This window comes from Argiope bruennichi, chromosome 4 (assembly GCF_947563725.1).
Source record: "Argiope bruennichi chromosome 4, qqArgBrue1.1, whole genome shotgun sequence".
NCBI classification, from domain to species: domain Eukaryota; kingdom Metazoa; phylum Arthropoda; class Arachnida; order Araneae; family Araneidae; genus Argiope; species Argiope bruennichi.
This window is the reverse complement of record NC_079154.1, coordinates 56,287,499-56,307,149: the sequence shown is the minus strand read 5'-3', so window position 1 is coordinate 56,307,149 and position 19,651 is coordinate 56,287,499. Positions and strand designations below refer to the sequence as shown.

Below are 19,651 nucleotides of genomic sequence, written 5' to 3'. Positions count from 1 at the left end.
CAAAAGAGACGTTACTATACTAAACTGAAACCTCAAAAGCATTTATTAAATGGAAAAAAGTAACAACCCAGGCAATAGTTAATAATAAGATTTCAAAATTACTTCAGTGTCAAAGACATAAAATGTTTTTTGAAACAATAATGTAACAAATCATTAATATTAATGCTAACGTTTGAAGAATAACTCACTCCCATAATGTGTCACAAGTTTTTTTAATTGTATTTGCAAACCATTTTAAGGCAAGAATTTTGAATTGAAATTCACTATATGAGTTAGTTTGATATGTAAGGATAACAATTAAATAAAAATTGAAATCGTTTATGGTAATCGCATATGAATGTTAATGATAAGAGAAGCACTGAAAACTAAACATAATGGAAACATTTCACGTTCACGTTATTCATATGAAATTCTGCACGCCAACTTGATTATGAAATCCACTACAGTGTTTGCTACTGGGTGAAAGGCATGCTTTTTTAATATGATGAAACACGACGCATTGCTCGTTAAAAGATTATACAGGCAATATATATAATATAACATGACTGTATATATATAACATGACTGTAGCGTGATACTAATTAATAGAAATGTTAAAAGTTACATTGGGTAGCGTTTCATTAATTTGACCATTAAAAAACATATTGTTCTTATATAATCCAGTTTTACTGTATTACAAAGATCAACATTATTTATAAATGGTAATTTTTTGAGTGTGTTTTGCCGATATTTGATTATATTTGAAGAGTGGTTTTAAGTATAAAAATTGCTGACTGAATTTCTACACAATGAATCTCTATTTTTTTTTTTTTTTTTTTTTGAAATTCTGTATAACTAAAGATTTTTATAGAAAAATTAATCCTTTAATAAATGAATCGTATGAAAAGAGAGGAAATATAAGATTCTTACAAAGGAAGCTGTGCAATAAAAAAAAAGGAATGGTTTACCATAGCTTTTGTCTTGGGAAAGTTTAAATTTAGCGAACATCAATGGGTAAGGTGTGTGGACTTATAACAGATCGATTTTCTCGATGGTCAAGAAAAGGGCCACTCTCAATTGAGGATACATATTGGCATTTTAGAGAAAGTCATGAGTACCGAAATTTTCTGGAAGGGTCTGGAGGTCAAGCAAGAAACCAGGAATAATGCGTTTGATATTAAAATGCGCCATTATGCGTTGAGTGATTTATTTTATTTTAAATACAAAAAGAGAGCTGATATTTCAAACTTCAGTTAATTACATTTAATTTAGTTTTTATACTTTGTACAAAAAGATGACAATGTTTTTTTCTGAATACGTTAATGTTAATGTTTAAGCTAATGTTATGTTTATTATACTTAATACCGTTTTACTTTTTATTCTTATTACTTTTTATTTTTATTATTTTAGTCACTATATTAGTCCTTCTTAATAAACAGCACTTTATGTATATAAATATAGCTCCTCAAATGCTTCATGGTAGAAGCAATGAAGGCTACCCTATACAATAAACAGACATAAGGGCACAAGAGAGAAAGGAAGGTTCTATAAACGTTTCAGCTGTGAAATTCTATGGTTGCCAATCGCCAGCATTAAATATATAGTAAGTTCTATTATATAATACTCTACGTATAGTATATAGAAGATATACAATACATAGAGTATACGATAACTTTTTTGTTAACATGTTGAATGCTGTGGGGGTCACCGGTGGCCGGCACGGCCATATGAATTACATAGTGAGAAATTCAGCGCGGCCAGTCAATGTGTTAATATATTATAAATAGTACTTTTTTTATAGATGCATCATCTTTACTCGACTGTAGTGAATGCTAGCATTCATAACAATGATTTTATATGAGAATCAAATCGACTATTCATCAAAGAAGTTAAAAAAATTTAAAAAAAAAAAATGGGCATGTAAGGTTACAAAAAAGATGGATAATCAAAATAAATCTAATTTTTTCTTCTTTTGCCTAACCAGTTTCTATAAAGGATTTTCTTTTAACAATCAAACATTCATTTATAGTACGATCAACTGTTCAAATGCGATTAACATTACAGCTGCATTACACCCAAACTACAACTGTTGTCTAAGGAGGAGTTATATTCCCTTCCTTGTATCCGCCCCTGACCACACTAAATATACTTGCATTTTGGAGACTATGGAATAGAAAGCCAAACAGTATCACTGAATAGTAAAAAAGTTGCCTATTAGAAAAAAAAAACACATGATGGTAGGAGAAAGAATGTCATTTACGAACTCACCTGAGAAAGAATTATCTTGCCTCTGCTACAAAGCTAGAATTAATGAAAGTCTTTGTTCTGTATTCATAGAACTAGGAAGAATAAATACTGAAAAACTTAAAGATGGAATTATTTTTGATTCCCAAGTCCCAGAACTCATAAACGATTCTCATTTCTGGAATTCTATGAATGAGACAGGGAAGATAGATTGGATATCATTTTTCTTGTCAAGAAAGAACTTCTGAGAAATAAAGAGGCTGAAAATTTTATTGATATAAATAATAATATGATTAGCAGCTGCAAGAAACTTTGATTGCAATATGAATATAAATATTTATCACTTGCGTAGTCATTTAGACAATTTCTTTGAAAAATTGGTCAATACTTGTGAAGAATAAAACGAGCGATTTTAACAGGGCAAAATCACAACGAGGAATGGTAAGGAGATAGGTGAGATACTCTCAAGATTTTTGTTGAAATCCGTATAGCGACTGTGTATACAAAATCTACTGAAGGTTGGGAAATAACAGAATGGAACAAAGGAAATTTTTATTTTGCTTTCATTTTATTTTTGTTTTTTTCATTTTTGATATTTAATTAAGCTATTGCAGATTTATAGCAATGTTGCTCCATTTTACAAGCCCAATTAAAGCGTTTTACGAATTTATTAAGAAAGTGTTTTAATTTTAATTTATTATTTAAACCTAATTTAACATGGCAACTTAAGTAATACAATCATCATTTATTACATACAAGAGAAAAGGAATAAAAATTTGATATGGATGGTACATGATAAATTAACGTCACATATTTGTTTCGGACGGTGAAGTACATATAAAATATGTTAAAAAAAATCCCATCATTAAATAATAAGCATAACCTGTGTTATTAAGAAAATTTTAATAAGTTTTAAATTATTTCATCATCAATTTTCTGAACGATTTTAATACTTAACATTGATGAAAGCAACGGTATTCAAGCTTTTCTAGCCATAAAACTCTGTTAAGAAAATCATTTGAATTCGAGAAGGCATGGTTTATAAGAATTTATTGATAAATTAATTGATGAAAAGTCATTTGTATTCTTTCAATTAGAAATGATTCTTTCTTAAATGCTTACATATATATACGATTATACTAAGAATGGTTTATTTGCGTCTCATGTTAATAAATAAATAATTTTAATTGTCTAAATATTCGAACTCGAGGCTTCGATAATTCTTTACATATTAGATCTTTGTGAACCCGAAAAAAACTTTCTTGGAATTTCGTTATCTGTCTGAGTGTTTGCGAATATTATAATTAGAATATACGAAAATTAATTTTTTTGTGTTAGGCTTATATTATTTGTATCCAATTGTTAAGAAGTGACTTTTAACCATGATTTAAAAGTCTTTTTTTAATGTTTAGAACTTTTTAAATATAGTCAACATTCCTTTTGTTATTGTTCTACTGGATACGATTCATATTAAAATTTTTTACTATTATGTAGGATTACATTTAAAAAGTTTTCCTTTTTTCATTAAAACTCAAAGTTAATTTTTTAGTCTCTTTTCCTGACTAATTTTTTAAAAACTTTTTTTATTTAATGTTAAAAGAGAGCAATAATTTTAAAACAATGTTTCTGATTCTTAAATTCCTGTATTCCCAAGTAAAAATTAATTATTTATGATTAAACATATTTTAAAAATATAACTAGGTGTGCGCAAAACTCATGCATTTCATTATGAAGTACATCAAGGTTTATTCATCTTTTTTCAAGTTTTGTTTTTGCAGCCCACTTCAGTAAAAATTATTCATTTTCGTGGAAATGATTTGATTTAAATTACTGCATTTCTTTTTTTTTTGCATTTATTTCCTCGATAAGATAAAATAAAATTGTAATGCTCATTAAGTTCGACGATTTGCAATTTTAGGCAAGATGGCTTACTTTTCCTTAATCTTAGCTTAATTATAGGATTTTATAACTTTCTGAAATTTTTCATCACAGAATGGTAAGCGTAACATACTTATATATTACAGTAACAAGAGTAAACCCACTTACGATACTGTATGAGACCTGATTTTACTTTCCTTGTATTCAAAATATTCAGTTTTTAAAATGTTATTCAGTATTAGAGTCAGTTTGCCTTTGTGCGTAACTGATAATTACTCGTAATTTTCAGCAAAGATCAATTAAGACTTTTCAGTATACTTGGTCATGTAAAATTTTGTATTGCTATTCGATGCATTTGTAATAATACAATAACAAAATTCGTTCTTTTATTTTGAAGCATTTAATTGGAAATGTGTAATAAAAGAAATGCTACTAAAAGTATGGGGCATTTCCTAGGTATCAATGGTATCATTTTTCCTGACTATTTATATTCTACTTTACAAATAATTTGGAGTCTTGGCGGAAATATCTCCTCAATTTCCCACTTATTGTGGAAAGAAATTTCATATTGGGCCACTTTTCTTACTGTCCTTTAAGGCACTTGTCGGTTTTAACGGCGACCAAAAAGTATCAAGAAAAAATTTCGCTAATAAATATGTGCATAAATATAGATCAAATCACGTGCGAATCACATGCTGCCAATTGAAATCGACAAATAAGCGAAATTTTTTCTTGGCGTTTTTTGGTGTCATTAAAACCGACAAATACAGGCTTTACTATAAAAGTACACTGTTGTCTTTGTAAAAAAATTAGCTAACTAGAAAATTTTGGACTTGACGCGTTATTCATAGTTGGATGTACGGGAAATAATTGGAGGTATAAAATATTGCTATATATCTCATTGATAGCAATTTTATTATATTTATTACAGAATATTATAGAAAGAAAATGTAGGTAGATTTGTTTGTGAATAAATTAAAATAAGTTAAAGTGTTACGTTGATGCAATATAAAAAGTAAACTTCTTCATAGATTACATATTTATTAGAGAATAAGGACTAGGATAAGAATTTACAGGCAGAAAGGATTGCCTAATATAGAAAAAAAAATTCTTTTTGCCATTGTACCGAATCACTAATAAAAGAAGAAAAACTGTTTAGTATAGTCAATACCAGGTAAGAATATATTTTTTAATTACTTAGAAATTATAAAATAGTTCAAAATGTTATTTTCAAATTTCATGGATTAGAGTTTTTCGACTGGAAAATTTTGAACACTTTGTGTATATATTTTTCAGGCAGATTGAAATTTCATGTGCAAAACATATAATAATTTGCAGGAATGGAAATTGATTAACACAGGATAATGTATAGTCTATAAGACTGAAAACTAACGACCAATGAATATAAAATTTAAAAATTATTTAGAAAATCTACTGAATTAATTTGTTTAAACTGATATTTAAATTATTTTAACATTATATAGGAAATAGTTTTTGAAGCATGCATTTTTTCAAATGAAAGTGATAATGACGAAAGAAATTAGAAGCCAGTTTAAGTTTAGCCTTTCAAATAAAATGTTATTTTGAATAGTGATTGAAAATAGAAGATGAATTCTATCTATTATTATTATAATGTAGAATTTATATGATGCTTTGTATTTTTTAGGAGACATATTTATTGAGAATATTACATAATGATTTTTTCAATTTTTTTTCTCCTGCTAAATTTACAAAATCCGTCACTGTGAAATAACTTAATTTATAAAAAAAACAAAAACAGCATATATTTTTTAACATTATTTTCAATAGATGGAGCCACAATTTTACAGTGAAATGAATTAAAACGCCCTAGTTCAGAATATCTGTCTTAACGTGAAATTCTTTTTAATGTTCAATGAATTTTACTGATTTTTCTAAAAGCAAATTTTAATTCTGATTTGCATAAAATTTATATACTATTATTTTCGTTAACCTAAATATCAATAAAATTCCGATTTTTTATTGAATAACCGATTGAACATATTTTACGATATCAAAATTTATAACTGCTTCATTTACTATATAATTCATAAAATGATGATGATATATTTTTAAAAACTTACCTAACTAAAAAGTAATTATAGATTCTTATCTTGTTTTCGAAATATTTAGATCATGGCCATGTTTATGCACTATTCTATCGTGAAAATAAGATTGAGAGATTAATCTATAAATGCTTTTCAATAATTTTCATGCTTATAATCATAAATTGAAGTTTTTATTTACCTTTTCGCTACCTACAATTAAAATATGAAGAATAATATTTTATTAGAAAAATCAGAAATGTTCTTTAGTTGTTAATTAAGTAGAATTTCTGAATTAAGAAATGTCACAAACTAAAATTTAAAAAAATTAACAATCGAAAGTTGTAAATATTTACAGTTATTATTAATGGCTTGAACTAATTGCTGAGTAGTACAATCTCATTTTAAGTTATAAAACTTATGAAATATATTTTTACCAGAAAAATAACACAATCACATTTATTTATCTATTTCAATAATTCAAAAACATAGTCAGATATACGTATATATACAATACGTTCATATATATATACATATATATACAAACATAGTAGAGATATATGTTCCTCACCATATCAGCAATTAATTGTAAAGGATGATATTTCTGTGTTTTAAATCATATTTATATGATAAGAGTATTAATATATTATTAGCAAAATACTTTGGCAAGTGACATTGATGAATATAAAATACATTGAGTTAAAATTTCCCAAATCAAAGAATATAATATGTATTTAGAAAATTATTTGCCGTTTTATGAATTTTGAATTCACTACTAAACACTTACCTTAAGATAGCAATAATTTATTATGACAAATTGAAAATTAAGACTAATATATTACATGTCAGATACATGTTACTTATAAAGCAATAATTTATTTTAAAAAGGAAAGAAAATAATTTTTTAAATCAATGTATTTTAATAACGATCAGAATTTTTTTTTATCTATATCACTTGTGGAAAAGAATCATATCTCTAAGTATGAATCTAGGAGACATTCACCTCATTTCAAGTCTTTGTCTAAATGAAAAGAACTCAATATCAATTTCATACTTTAAAGAAAAAAACCGTTTTTAATACGGGATTTATTATTTATCTTTCTAAGGATAGAAAATAAGAGAAGAGAGAAAATGTCATGGTGGTAGCATACAATATAAAACAACTTTAAGTTAGAAAATAAATGACATATTCTACATTTACCATGAGACTGTGACATATCATAAATTGCTTTTTTAATGCTATGTAGATTCAATATACCATTTAAATATACCATTGCAACAGAAATTAATAAAATTTGATGAAATTAAGTATCAAAATAGTACATCCGATTTGGATTTCCTGGTTTTCGTTCTCTTTAAATATAAGCGCAGAATGATGTGACTTAAAAGATATTTCTTTCTTAACAACAGTTGCTATAAATCGGATGCATATTTGAGAGGAAATAATAAATAACGAATTTAATGCTTTGCATTTTGAAATCCAATGGTTCAATTTTAATTATTTTTTAAGTCAGCTTTTACGTTAAAGTCTTCTTTTTTTAAAAAAAAATGGTAATTAGTTAACTTTGATATGTTTAGAAAAAAAGTGCAGTTCCTCAAATGTATGTTGACGATGTTAGAATATCTTCAATCTTCTCAGATTACAACACATACACACGTATGTGTGAAATATGTCACGCTTTTTATTTTTTAATATGCTATGGAAGTATACATGATAAAAATGTCATATTTTTGAAAAAAAAATCAATTTTAAGATTTTTGATGAATCTCCCGTTTTAGACGTATTTGAACCCAGAAAACTAATCTGAGAAGTACATCTGTTTTTTTTATGTGCATGTGAACATAATCAATAAAATAATAACTAACTGGATGAAAATGATGTTTGGTATGTGATTACATCATCAAAATTTTAAATCTCCATCAGACATTGAAACAATTCGTTAGTAGGAAAATTGTCTGTTTATTCGCATATTTACTGATGATTAAAAATATAACGAAACGGATTGTTCGATAAATGAAGTTTAGTAAGAGATCTTTATGTCAATATGATCGAGTATGTAATTGTATATATTTTTATCAAGTATGTAATTTTAGATCAAACATTTAAAATATTAAAATTTATTGATTCAAATTGCATACACAATTCTTTTTGGATGCACAAAGTGTACTATAATATAGAAATATTCAAGTAAGATAAAGGGAGAACACTTAATCATTTCTATTTCTAATTTCAGTTTTATATCAACGAATTTTAAAGACTTTACCACGTAAATAATTGTAAAATGCAAGAAAACGACAATTTTTCATTTTACTTATGCATATTACTTATGTAATGGGTTTAAGTAATGCTATGTTAATGCAGATAAATGATAAGTCAAGATAATATTATGTTCACTTTCTCTTATACGAAATATACGAAGCAAAAATACAGGGTGTTTATAAAGTCCCGGACCCATTTTGATGTTTAATAACTCATAAAATAATGAAGATATAAACAAACTATGGCATTTATTGATGGAATAACTCATATATTTTCCTTTTCAGGTTTGAATATTTTTACTTTTGTAAATATCGTCTGCGTGTGTGGTTAATTTCAGATAATTTCATTTTCCAGTCTAAATATCTGTACTTTTCTAAATATCGTCTGCTTATTAATTGCATTTTTCTCTCTTTTGTTTTTTCAACTATTGCAATGTTATGTTTACTTTTGATGTGTTTGTTCTATGTAGTACTTTTGTATCTGATGTTTTATTCGAGCGGATATTAAGGAGAATGCATACACCACAAGAGAAAGCACAGATTTTATAGTGGTTCATAGAAACGAAATCGATAGTGCAAGCACAGAGAAATTTCAGAAGAATTTACCAAAAAGATCCTCCATCCAAAAACAGCATCTTGCGGTGGAAAAAGAATTTTCTAGAAATTGGAAATATCGCAGATAAGAAACGTTCCGGACGTCCTTGCGAGGAGGATTGGGTGAGGAGGTCCAATTCCTTGGCCACCCAGATCACCTGACATAACGTCGCTGGACTTTTTCCTTTGGGGGTTTGTAAAAGACAACGTTTTCAGGAGGAGAGTGTCGAACATTGATGACCTAAAAGCCAGAATTACAACCGCAATAGGCTCTGTGGATGCCGACATGCTTGCCGCTACCTGGCGTGAAATTGACTATCGACTTGATATTCTTCGTGCGACGAAGGGGGCACACGTGGAAGTTCATTGACAAGGGTCATGAAACTTTTTGAGTCTATTTAACCATTTATGTTATTAATTTTAATCTATCTTTATTATTTTATGAGTTATTAAACATCAAAATGGGTCCGGGACTAAATAAACACCCTGTATTGTAATTAAAAAAATTCTAATTCGAGATTTTATCGAATTTTCATGTTTTAGACCTCTAAGAATCCGAAAAATTCGCTTTTAGAATTTCGTTAATCTATTTCTGAATACAATTGCTCAAAAACACTTTGAGCTAGTTGGATGAAATTTAGTATATGGACTTAAGACTAAATTTTAGTTTTTTAAAATTATATTTTGAACAAAATCGATTCAGAAGTCAGTACAAGTGTTCGAATAAAAATTAACATTTAAGGTGTAGATATGCATCGAATTTGGAACCAAATCCATCTAGGAGGTTGATCGTCCTTCGGCCTATACTTTCACAAACATATAAATGCGATAACTAAAAAAAACGAATAGATTTATATATATATGAAATTTTGCTTGAAATGTTAATTAAAATCGGCCTGAAAAAAGGCATACAAAATACACATTTGATTTTCTCGAATCTTTGTCAGTGATTAATCAACAACAACAAAAAAATGAAAAAGATGGCACTTAAATAAGGTTTTTCGTAACTATTGTTCGCCAATGGCTTACGATTAATAATAAATTATATTTATTAGACAGCATATGAGAAAGTTTCTTAAAGCCAACAATCCTCTAGTTTATTTAAACAATTTGTAACAAAAATTTGAGTCAGAATGAATTTGTACTTATTCATTTACTTAGTAAACTTTTTTCTGTGTCTCTGTTATCGTATCCTCCTAACGACTGTCAATAATGTGTCTTAAAATCTCAGTTTCATATCTTTAACCAAGTATATTGAGTCTTTTTAGCATACTCTTGACAATTCCTCATCGAATAATGATTTTATAAACGTACATTGTTAAGTATTTAAGTATTTTTCGCATCTCTATGGATAAAAACAATAAAAAGTAGATGAAAGTTTGTATAGCTCATTTTGTTTCCATGTGAAAATTTTTATGTATGAAACAATTTAGACTCTCTTCGAGAAATTATGAAGTGATCTATCAGGGCACAAATCAAATACTTCAAAAGAGTTAATTTTTAGAATTCTTCGAATATCTCGTTTGAGGATGGTTCACATAACATTGCATGACAATATGAAGTTTGTTTCACAATGAGCAATATTTATTTGTACAGCAGTTTTATCATATTAACATCAGATCAAATTACATTACAGTAACTTCTTCATTCAGTATTTAAACATAAAAAAATTTCTGTCATATTGGTTGCATTTAATTTCAATTCAGTTTCTTAGACATAACTTCAGGTCCATGATCCCTTCAGCAAACTATTTTTAAGAATCAAACAGTCAAACGATAAAATTGTGTTATTTAATTGTTTTGCATATATGTTTTGTATCTTCCTAATAGAGACAAGTCCCATACCATTATAAACTTATTAAAGTGTAATTTCTCAGTTCATCTATCTCCTAACTTTTGTAGTATTGTAACTTCACTTTTTTATTGGTTTTGTAAACTACACAGGTATTAAGCAGAAACCTTAAATTTCAACAACAGAAGAAAATTCGCGCTTTTAAATAAGTGAAGAAATAATGAAAAACATTTGAATTTTAGGTTAACAATGTAACCTTTAGCTTAAAATTAGGCAAAAAATATTAAAAATTTAAATCCAAAATTTAAATATCCAAAATATCCAATATCCAAAATTTAAAAAATATAACAAGACTATTAAATTGATAACATTTTAACAACTTTTTTTTTAAAATTCTGAAATGCCGTAAAATAATTTTTGCCCAGTTGGATTTCCAGACGTTATCGCGGGAGAAACCAAAAAATTTCACTCTAATTTTTAATTAATTAATGAATTAATTTAAAAAAAATTCCTCCAAGATATATATGTGCCAGATTTGGTAGCCGGGAGTAATTTTTTTAGCTTGTAGAGTGTCAGCGCACACATATGCACATTCACCTTTATTATTAGTATATTTAAAACTTCGAAATTTTGTTTTCAGATTTTGAAACATTCCATATTTTTGAAATAATATAAGTGAACTTAAGAAGGAACCATTAACAAAGAATAATAGAATCCGCATTGGCAAATCAAAATAGGTATATAAAAAAATTTGCATGGAAAAATTCCTTCTCGCTAGCTTTCTTCTCCACTAATGTAAAATACCATTTTCCATAAGAAAAAAAAAAAAAACCCGGATTATGTTTGACAATTCTTTCCAAATTAATTTTTTTATGAGTTCCTTACTCGATATGTAAAAACAAAAACAAAACAAAAAAATACCCCGTGACATTTAAATAGAATTTTAGGAATTTATTTTCCGTGCTATTTATAAATGAAGCTGGATTTAACGACTTTGAATGTTTGGTTTAAATTCTTAATCACCATGCTTATCAATATTCGGCATGTTTTAAAAAGGTTTTATAAAACACTTAATATTATAATGAGTTTATAGAATTAAAAATGATCAAAATCTTCAGTAGAAAAGTTCCGAGATCTCTTGTAATTGAAAGTTTTCAAGTTTTTGGGTGGATATGAATGCTAAACGGATTTAGAAATGTCCAACCTAGCTATTAACTAATAAAATTATTAGGAAAAATTGATAAAATTTATGGATTATATTTTAACGTATAATTTTAAAACTATTTTTAAATCAATAACTTAAAAATATTGAATCTAGTAAACCACATGAAAGAAAGGCGCGTGACTAATTTAAATAAACTGTCGTTCTGTCAGCTGGAATAAATTTATACAGTTTATGACCTTAAAAGAGTTCAATAAAATTGTTCAGAAATTTATTTTATAAGTTTCATTTCGTTCTCAACTAAACTTGCTGCACGCATTTCGTTGTTGGAACCAATTTGACAACACGATACTAAATGAAATCTAACTAATAATTAGAATTGAAGATACATATTTTAATGTCTGGTTTTAGTATCTATATATGGTTATAGCTCATAATTAAAGTTTACATATTTAATAATGTTTACGTATCTTTTTAAAAATCTTTGTGATATCATTTTTTTTCGGAATCTTAACTCCAAAACATTCAAGAAATAGTCATTTATATTCTTACTATTTCAATGAGTAAAGTTATTTTAAAACCGTTTGTAAAATAAATGTTTTTTAATATATCTAGTTGTGTGAATGAATTGCATTTACAAGTTAGTTAATATGAAAACATCTCTGCACAATGCTTCATGGAAGAAAAACAAATTGTCATAAAAGGCCGATCACGAAAAAATTCTGATGAAAATGACCATTATGTTTTCGTGTACAAAGTAGGGGAGAATGTTTGATCTTTGACTCATTTTCAATATTATTTTTTTTATTGGTTTCGGTTATATGTTAGTAATTTATCTGCGAATGCTGATCTTAATTGATTTAATAGGCTTAATTTATGACATACTTAAAAAATTAAATTTCAACATATTTAATTATCTTTTGAAAGCCTAAGTACAATAGTACAAAATAGTGTTATATCTTTGATATGGATATGAGTTGTATGTACCTTGATTGTAGTTACTATAAAATCAAATATAAAGGAAAAAGTTAATTTTTTAGCAAAAATGACAGTATAATTATATATTTCACTAAATCTCAAACTTTTATACAAAAACAAAGTCATTTACAAGAGTTCGTAGTTTTTAAGGGTTTCGTTTCTTTTAAAATATATTGTTATGTTGCTATATAATGAACGATAAAATCTTTACTGTATTTTAATTATAATTTAAAAAGTATTATTACTACTACTAACCTATTTCTTTCTAAAATATTTTTTAGAGTTTCTTTCCGAGTGACTTTCTATGGATCTTTTTAAAGCTTATGGTCATTATTTGATTTTAATGTTTGTTTAAGGCTAATTCTTCAGGAATGATAATCTTCAATTTTTAGCTTGTCTTTCTATTTTTCATATTTTTCGCTTAGTCACAGGGAAAGTCTTCATATTTTGAAGAGATATAAGTCTGTCACATTTAGACTGACAAGATCTACGATGGTTAAATCATGAATAATATATACAACAATCATAGACTTGTCAGTTACTGATGAGGGTAAAAATTCATCATCAGTAAAATCATTCTTATTGCAGGAAACAAAACCTATGAAGCATAACCTTAAACGCTTCCACGTTATTATTTGGACTCAATTTAACACATTATATATGGTAGCAGATTTATGTCTATTATAGGATAGGATAGGATTCCAGTTGTTTGTTTATTACTTGGTTGAAATAAGTTCTGACATGGCCAGATACATCCTTGTCTGAGGGACGCAATCGATAATTGTTGTGAGCATGAAAGATTATACTAATAACAATTTTTTTTATCATTCTCAATAACAGGAATAGTTACATGAGTTTTGTGGTTGTTAAGTTGCAACAATGCAAGTTTTTTTAAAACGTAGTCGGTTATGTTTGATAAAGGACTTAAATAATTGGAGAAACGTAGTCTTGTAAAGTACACTGAAAATCGAAAAGTGATTTAAACTTGAAAAGTTATTTCTTTAGAAAAGAATCGGAGACAAGAAATAATCTAAAAATTAAATAACTTAGAATTTAGAAACTGCCTAATATTGTATATAAAATTATAGAAGGAAGTATGCTTATAACTCAGAAGTAATTTTCATTAATCTTTCTTTCAAGAATAAATTTCCAATCCACAGAGAAATTTACTAGGAACTCTCAAACTATGTTTACCTTGCCGCCATTACTATGATTTTTTTAAAAGATTGGAAAGGAAATCTCTTGCGATAGGCCATGAAACAAAGAGTCAAATTGAGATGGTATACACAATTTATCATCTTTCTCGCAATCTTGTAAAAGGATAATGTTTGAAGCATTCCTAGTTTTTCCTAAGCAAGAAATATTGTAATTCTGATTTGTAAAAAGAGGAAAGTATCACGGTGGCCAAAGGTACAACATGGTATATTTTCACATTTAAATCTCTATAACTCACTTTTGGTTTAAAAAAAATCTGAATTCGACAAAATAATATTATTAAACAGTCTGTAATATGCATACATTAATATCGTTTTTTAATTGTATCAAGAAAAGCTATGGGACAAAATGTTATGCTAGTAATACTTTCTTTTTTGTAGTGAACTCAGATAAACATTTTTATTAATCAAAGTATGAATTTCTTTAAAATAGCAACAAGTTAAATTAAGTAATTAGAAGTCAATCTTTGTACTAAACTTACTACCTTCAATTTTTGCCGACCCTTTGCCATCCACGACAGAAGTGCTCACAGATGCAATACTCTTCTATAGCATAATCATTAAAAAAATCCGATATCGAGGTTTTGATTTATCCCCGCATTTTGGATTTATGTCCGAAAAATATATTTTGAAACTGTATCTGTGTGTCTGTGAATAAGATTACTGAAAAACATAACGAAATTGATAAATAATATTTCGTATCTGTTCTTGACACCAAAATTGAAAATATGCAAATTTTGAAAAAATTCAGTCAAATAGAAAATTGCCGTTGTCTTTTGTCTAGAGTTGGGTTAATAAAATTTAATAGTTTATCAACTCTTAAAACAAAAAATCCAGGTCTATTTCAGATATCGAACGCAATCATTCCCGGTCTGTTTTACTTTGTGAATGTGGACACAAAAAGTTCATTATTACAACTTTCAATTGTCCTGCTATTAAAATAATTTTTACACCAATTTTATTGATCTGTATGGCATATTAGATTAAATCTGTTAATTAGAAGTGGCTCTATTCCAAAAATCATAATTATTTCTAATTATTATACAACAGAGATAAACTCAAAAAGTGCTATGGTATAAAAATATACGAGAAAATTGGGAGAAAATACTCCCCATTTTTTAAAACATAGATTTGTATCTCTTTTCACATATACACATAAAACAGTAATAAAATACGATTGTTTGTTGCAGCATTTTTAGCGACATCATTTTAGCTATCTTATATTTTTCTCGGTTCGTAATTAATTTCAACAAATGATAGATGTAAGTGTATTGACTCGCTACACTATAAACAGTTTGATTTTACAAACAAGGAACTAATCGGAGGAGAGAAATGTGTACATAGGAATTTTTTTTTTGAAATTTTAATGAGCTAAAAATTGAGAGAGATCTTCAGAAAATATTATTCCATTAAAATATTTTTACATAGCTTATAAATATAAAACATTATCTGTTAATGATAATAATTTACCTGTTTTGTATATTTTTTCATGAAGTTTATCAAATTTTTAAATAATTCTCATCTACCAGACTTAAATGTTACTTCATCCATTTCTTCATAAAATATTTAATCGTACGATTTTTTGATATTTTTGAAATCTAATTATTATTTATGAAATCTACAAGAGGAATCAGAAATTACATTACCGAAAATGGCAATGAGCACTTTGAAATTGATTACTGATATGCCTAAATTTTTCAAGCACTATAATGCCATGGTACTCGATTCCAATAAGCAGAGTCATGTATGCACTAACAGACTATTCAAGCAGCGCAGTTTTAATGTCTGACATAATTTGATACTTTTAAAACAAACTTTTGAAATTATCAAAACAGTGAAATAATTCAGGAATTAAATAAAAATCAAATCCAACTATAATATTGGAGGTCACCAAAGGCGGCTAATTAAGAATAATTTATAAACGGGCCTTTAACCAATAGATTTTTTCCCTCTAATAAAATATATTTCGAAGCTATCATTTCTCCGTGTATGTTCTGAAATGCCTAACAGTGATTTCGTCCATCTTATTATCATAAATTTTCTTCAATAGTTTCCAGAAACAGACATCTCTAAATTTTATCTCTTGGAAATTGAGAACTTATTATCAAAAGTAGAAAATTCATCTCTAGCAAAAGTTATTTGCAAAAAATTTTTTATAAAAAATTAGTTTTTTTTTAAATTTATTTATTTTTTTTTTTTTACTTTTACAAATGCAATCGTTCTTCACGTCGTAGCACAAGAAAGCAAAAGTTAAAAAAAATATCCAAAGTGCTAAAACTTTGAATTTTAAAATTAATTGCATATATAGTAAAGCCCCCTTTTTTAGTGTAGGATTCAAAAAGTTGGTCTGAAATGGCACACATTGAAGTGAAAAATCTATTGCTGTATCTTGATTTAAAATAGGATAAATTACCTATTTTAATGTAAAATATATTGAGATTTCCTGATAATTGAATATTCGATTATGCTTATTTTTCCAAGAAGTATTAATGGAATTGTAAATATTTCAAAATTGTTAATTCTTTTATAAAATTGGAAATATCATAAGAATTATAACAGTATTATTGCAATAATTTGTATAATAACTATATATAGATATTTATTACCATTTGAATTTCGATAACATAAAAATATATGTAATTTGCATTATGGACATAATTCAATATTTTAGAATAGAAGTTAAATTACTCTAAATTAAATTTATGTACTTAATTTTTTTGCTATGGTTTTAAGTGACGCACTAAAACCATATAGAGATTGTTTTAAATATTAAAATGAATAATAAACAAAATTACCAACGAGCGACGCTTTTAAAAAATTTCACTTCATTCATTTAAATTCTTTTGATGTCTCAATCATAGGAGATTTTAATCTTCAAAAATAGAAGAAATTTTTCATAAATAAAAAAGAAAAGACGCTTGATTTCTTAGCAAGCAATAAATTTATTTTGAACTTATTGAAAATGTATTTACATTGATTATTTACAGGAACTACAGAAGGCAATTATTTGTACATATTATTTAGTAATATTTACAGGATTAGATCAACCATGGTGGTGATGTCCATGATGGTGGTGATGGTGTCCATGGTGATGATGATGACCAAGAAGCTTGGCGAGGATTCCAGCTGCCAGGAGGGCTTCGACTCCTCGCATTCCACCACCCCCTCCTCCCATGTGCATGGCTTCTACTCCGGTCATGGAGGGTCCAGGGACCAGCAAGCCCAAGACAAGGACGACGAAGAAAAGGCACAATTTCTGAGAGGCAACCATTTTCAATAAAGTTTTTGGCTGAAAAAAATTAGAAAAATAGATCTTATAGTTAAGTAAACAAAATAGTTATTTTCTATCATGCTAAATTTTTGTGTGTTATAAGGACAATATTTGACATAAGTTGAGAGGTTTTCTGGAACAAATAATCCAGCCACTTTTTTTTTAAATCACATATAAAACGTTTTGTTACTACATTAAGAATGATAGTTATGATAATAGAATAACAAAAATAATTCGTTGACGCTAGGCACATAAATAAAAGCATTAAACATCTTATATTTTTGTAATGGACTTTGTTTTAAAATGTGATAGTCATCTCTAGACATATTAACAAATCGAACATCAGTATAAATATAATAATAAATTTAAATATATTTTTCATACAACTGCGATGAAGTAGAAGTAACAAAAGATATATTTTGGAATTGATATAGAAATCTGATTTGAATGATTTCTGATTTGAATAAACATGTTTTATAACTGATAAAATATGGCTAAGCTAGCATTTCTTTCATTTTATTTTATAATTGAAAGTTGAGTAATAAGTTTCATAAAATTTGTTTGTAAGTTTTGCCTGCAAAACAATGAGAAACGAATTTTTCAGAAAATATTTAGCTTAGAATGGTTACTTTTGATTAATTACCATCAAATTTAATTTGTATCAAAAACTAATATAAATTAGATATCATGCAACTAATATATTAGTAGAAAAGTTTTTTGAAATCGAAATAGTATCGCATTCAAAACAGGAAAGTATAGTTTATTATTAATGTTCGTTGCCAAGCATAAAGTGAAAAATCTTCATGCGTATTTTTAACTCAAAGTTATAGGGTAAATTCGATGTTATTTTCTGGGCCTGAAGAAGTTCTACACTTCTGCTTGATATTTAGCCATTGTTTTTTTTTGTTTAAAATTATGTAAGGAAAAATAATCGTCTACGCATATTATAAGTATTTATAAAAATATATTTATGTTAAATTAAAAATGTACTATAAACTAAATACTATAAATACTGTAATACTAAAAATACAAGAAAGTACTATAAATACATAGAAAATCACTCAAAATGTATTTATGATATTATTTGTCAGTGTATCAGAAATACCAAAATATATCATTAAAAGTAAATGCTTGTTTTACATGTCAAATGTCAAATACGGCCTTCTGATAATAAGCATTTAAGTTGAAACATAAATTTAAAATTCAATTTACATGAATTTGGAAAATCAATAATTTTCAAAATTATATTGCCAGTAATGAGAATATATAATAACTGTTATATTAACTACTAACAAAAGCTTTTAAAATGTTACTTATGAAACTTATGAACTAAGAATAAACTTTTAGTCATGAGGTGAATAAATATAATTTTCTTTATATTTAATTACTTCAATAGCACTCACAAAAAGAAACATGCAAGTACAATTTTCTTTAAAAAAATTCAATGTTAAATTTAAAATTATTTTTAAATCAAAGATATATTAAATCCGGCTCTTTTTAAATTAAAAAAAAATATAAAATCCAAAATTTTAAAAATAAATTATTTTTTAATTCATATAAAATGATGAATTTTTATTAATGATTAGGTTAAAGAATTATATTTTGGTTGCAATATTTAATGAAAAGTTAAGAATGTATCTGAATTAAACTATTCTAAAGCAAATAATTCTTATTTCAAAATCTGGAAGCAATCGTTTTAAGAAAATATTTCTTATACACAAAAACTACTCATATTTGATGCCAAAAAAATATCAAAATTTAAATAACTTAGCATAGATTGCAATAAAGTATCTGGTTCTACATATGAAGGCAATTCCAATACTTACTTTTTCTCACAAAAGTGGGAATGCTTTGAAAGTTGTTTGATGAAGTTGAATGTGTGGAATGATTTTCTCAGATAGGTCGTCTGGTTTTTATAGGATGACAAATTCAGTTTCGAATCAAGCCTTCCTTTGCTTAGAATCTCCAGTGAACCGTGATCCCAAAAACACCCTGATACAGACCGGAAAATAAAAATTCTCTCATTATCTTGGAGCCTGGTTTTCCTTCGATGATGGAACTTATTTTTATCCTCTTAAATGACGAATAATTCCGAACAATTGCATTTCCTCCACCGATCAAATCTAACTAAACTCAAACCACGCGATTTTGTTTTTGTGAACAAAAAAGTAAATTGCGTGTGTTGAAAAATAAATACAAATTGGTGTCTGTGTCAAGG

The 19,651-nt window shown here is 26.9% G+C and overlaps 1 protein-coding gene across 1 annotated transcript; it reads right to left on the bottom strand.

Annotated features, from left to right (window-relative positions):
• Positions 1–17,094: 17,094 nt before the first annotated feature.
• LOC129965420 (transcription factor Maf-like) lies at positions 17,095–19,315 on the bottom strand. The gene is made up of 2 exons (XM_056079274.1): positions 19,260–19,315; positions 17,095–17,451 (listed from the first exon to the last, which is right to left on the bottom strand). The coding sequence occupies exon 2, from the start codon at positions 17,431–17,433 to the stop codon at positions 17,206–17,208; it is 228 nt and encodes a 75-aa protein (XP_055935249.1). The 5' UTR covers positions 17,434–17,451; positions 19,260–19,315; the 3' UTR covers positions 17,095–17,205.
• Positions 19,316–19,651: the final 336 nt, after the last annotated feature.

Coding starts and splice junctions, on each gene's coding strand:
- LOC129965420 (XM_056079274.1), bottom strand. CDS start 17,433: ATGGTTGCCTCTCAGAAATTGTGCCTTTTCTTCGTCGTCCTTGTCTTG.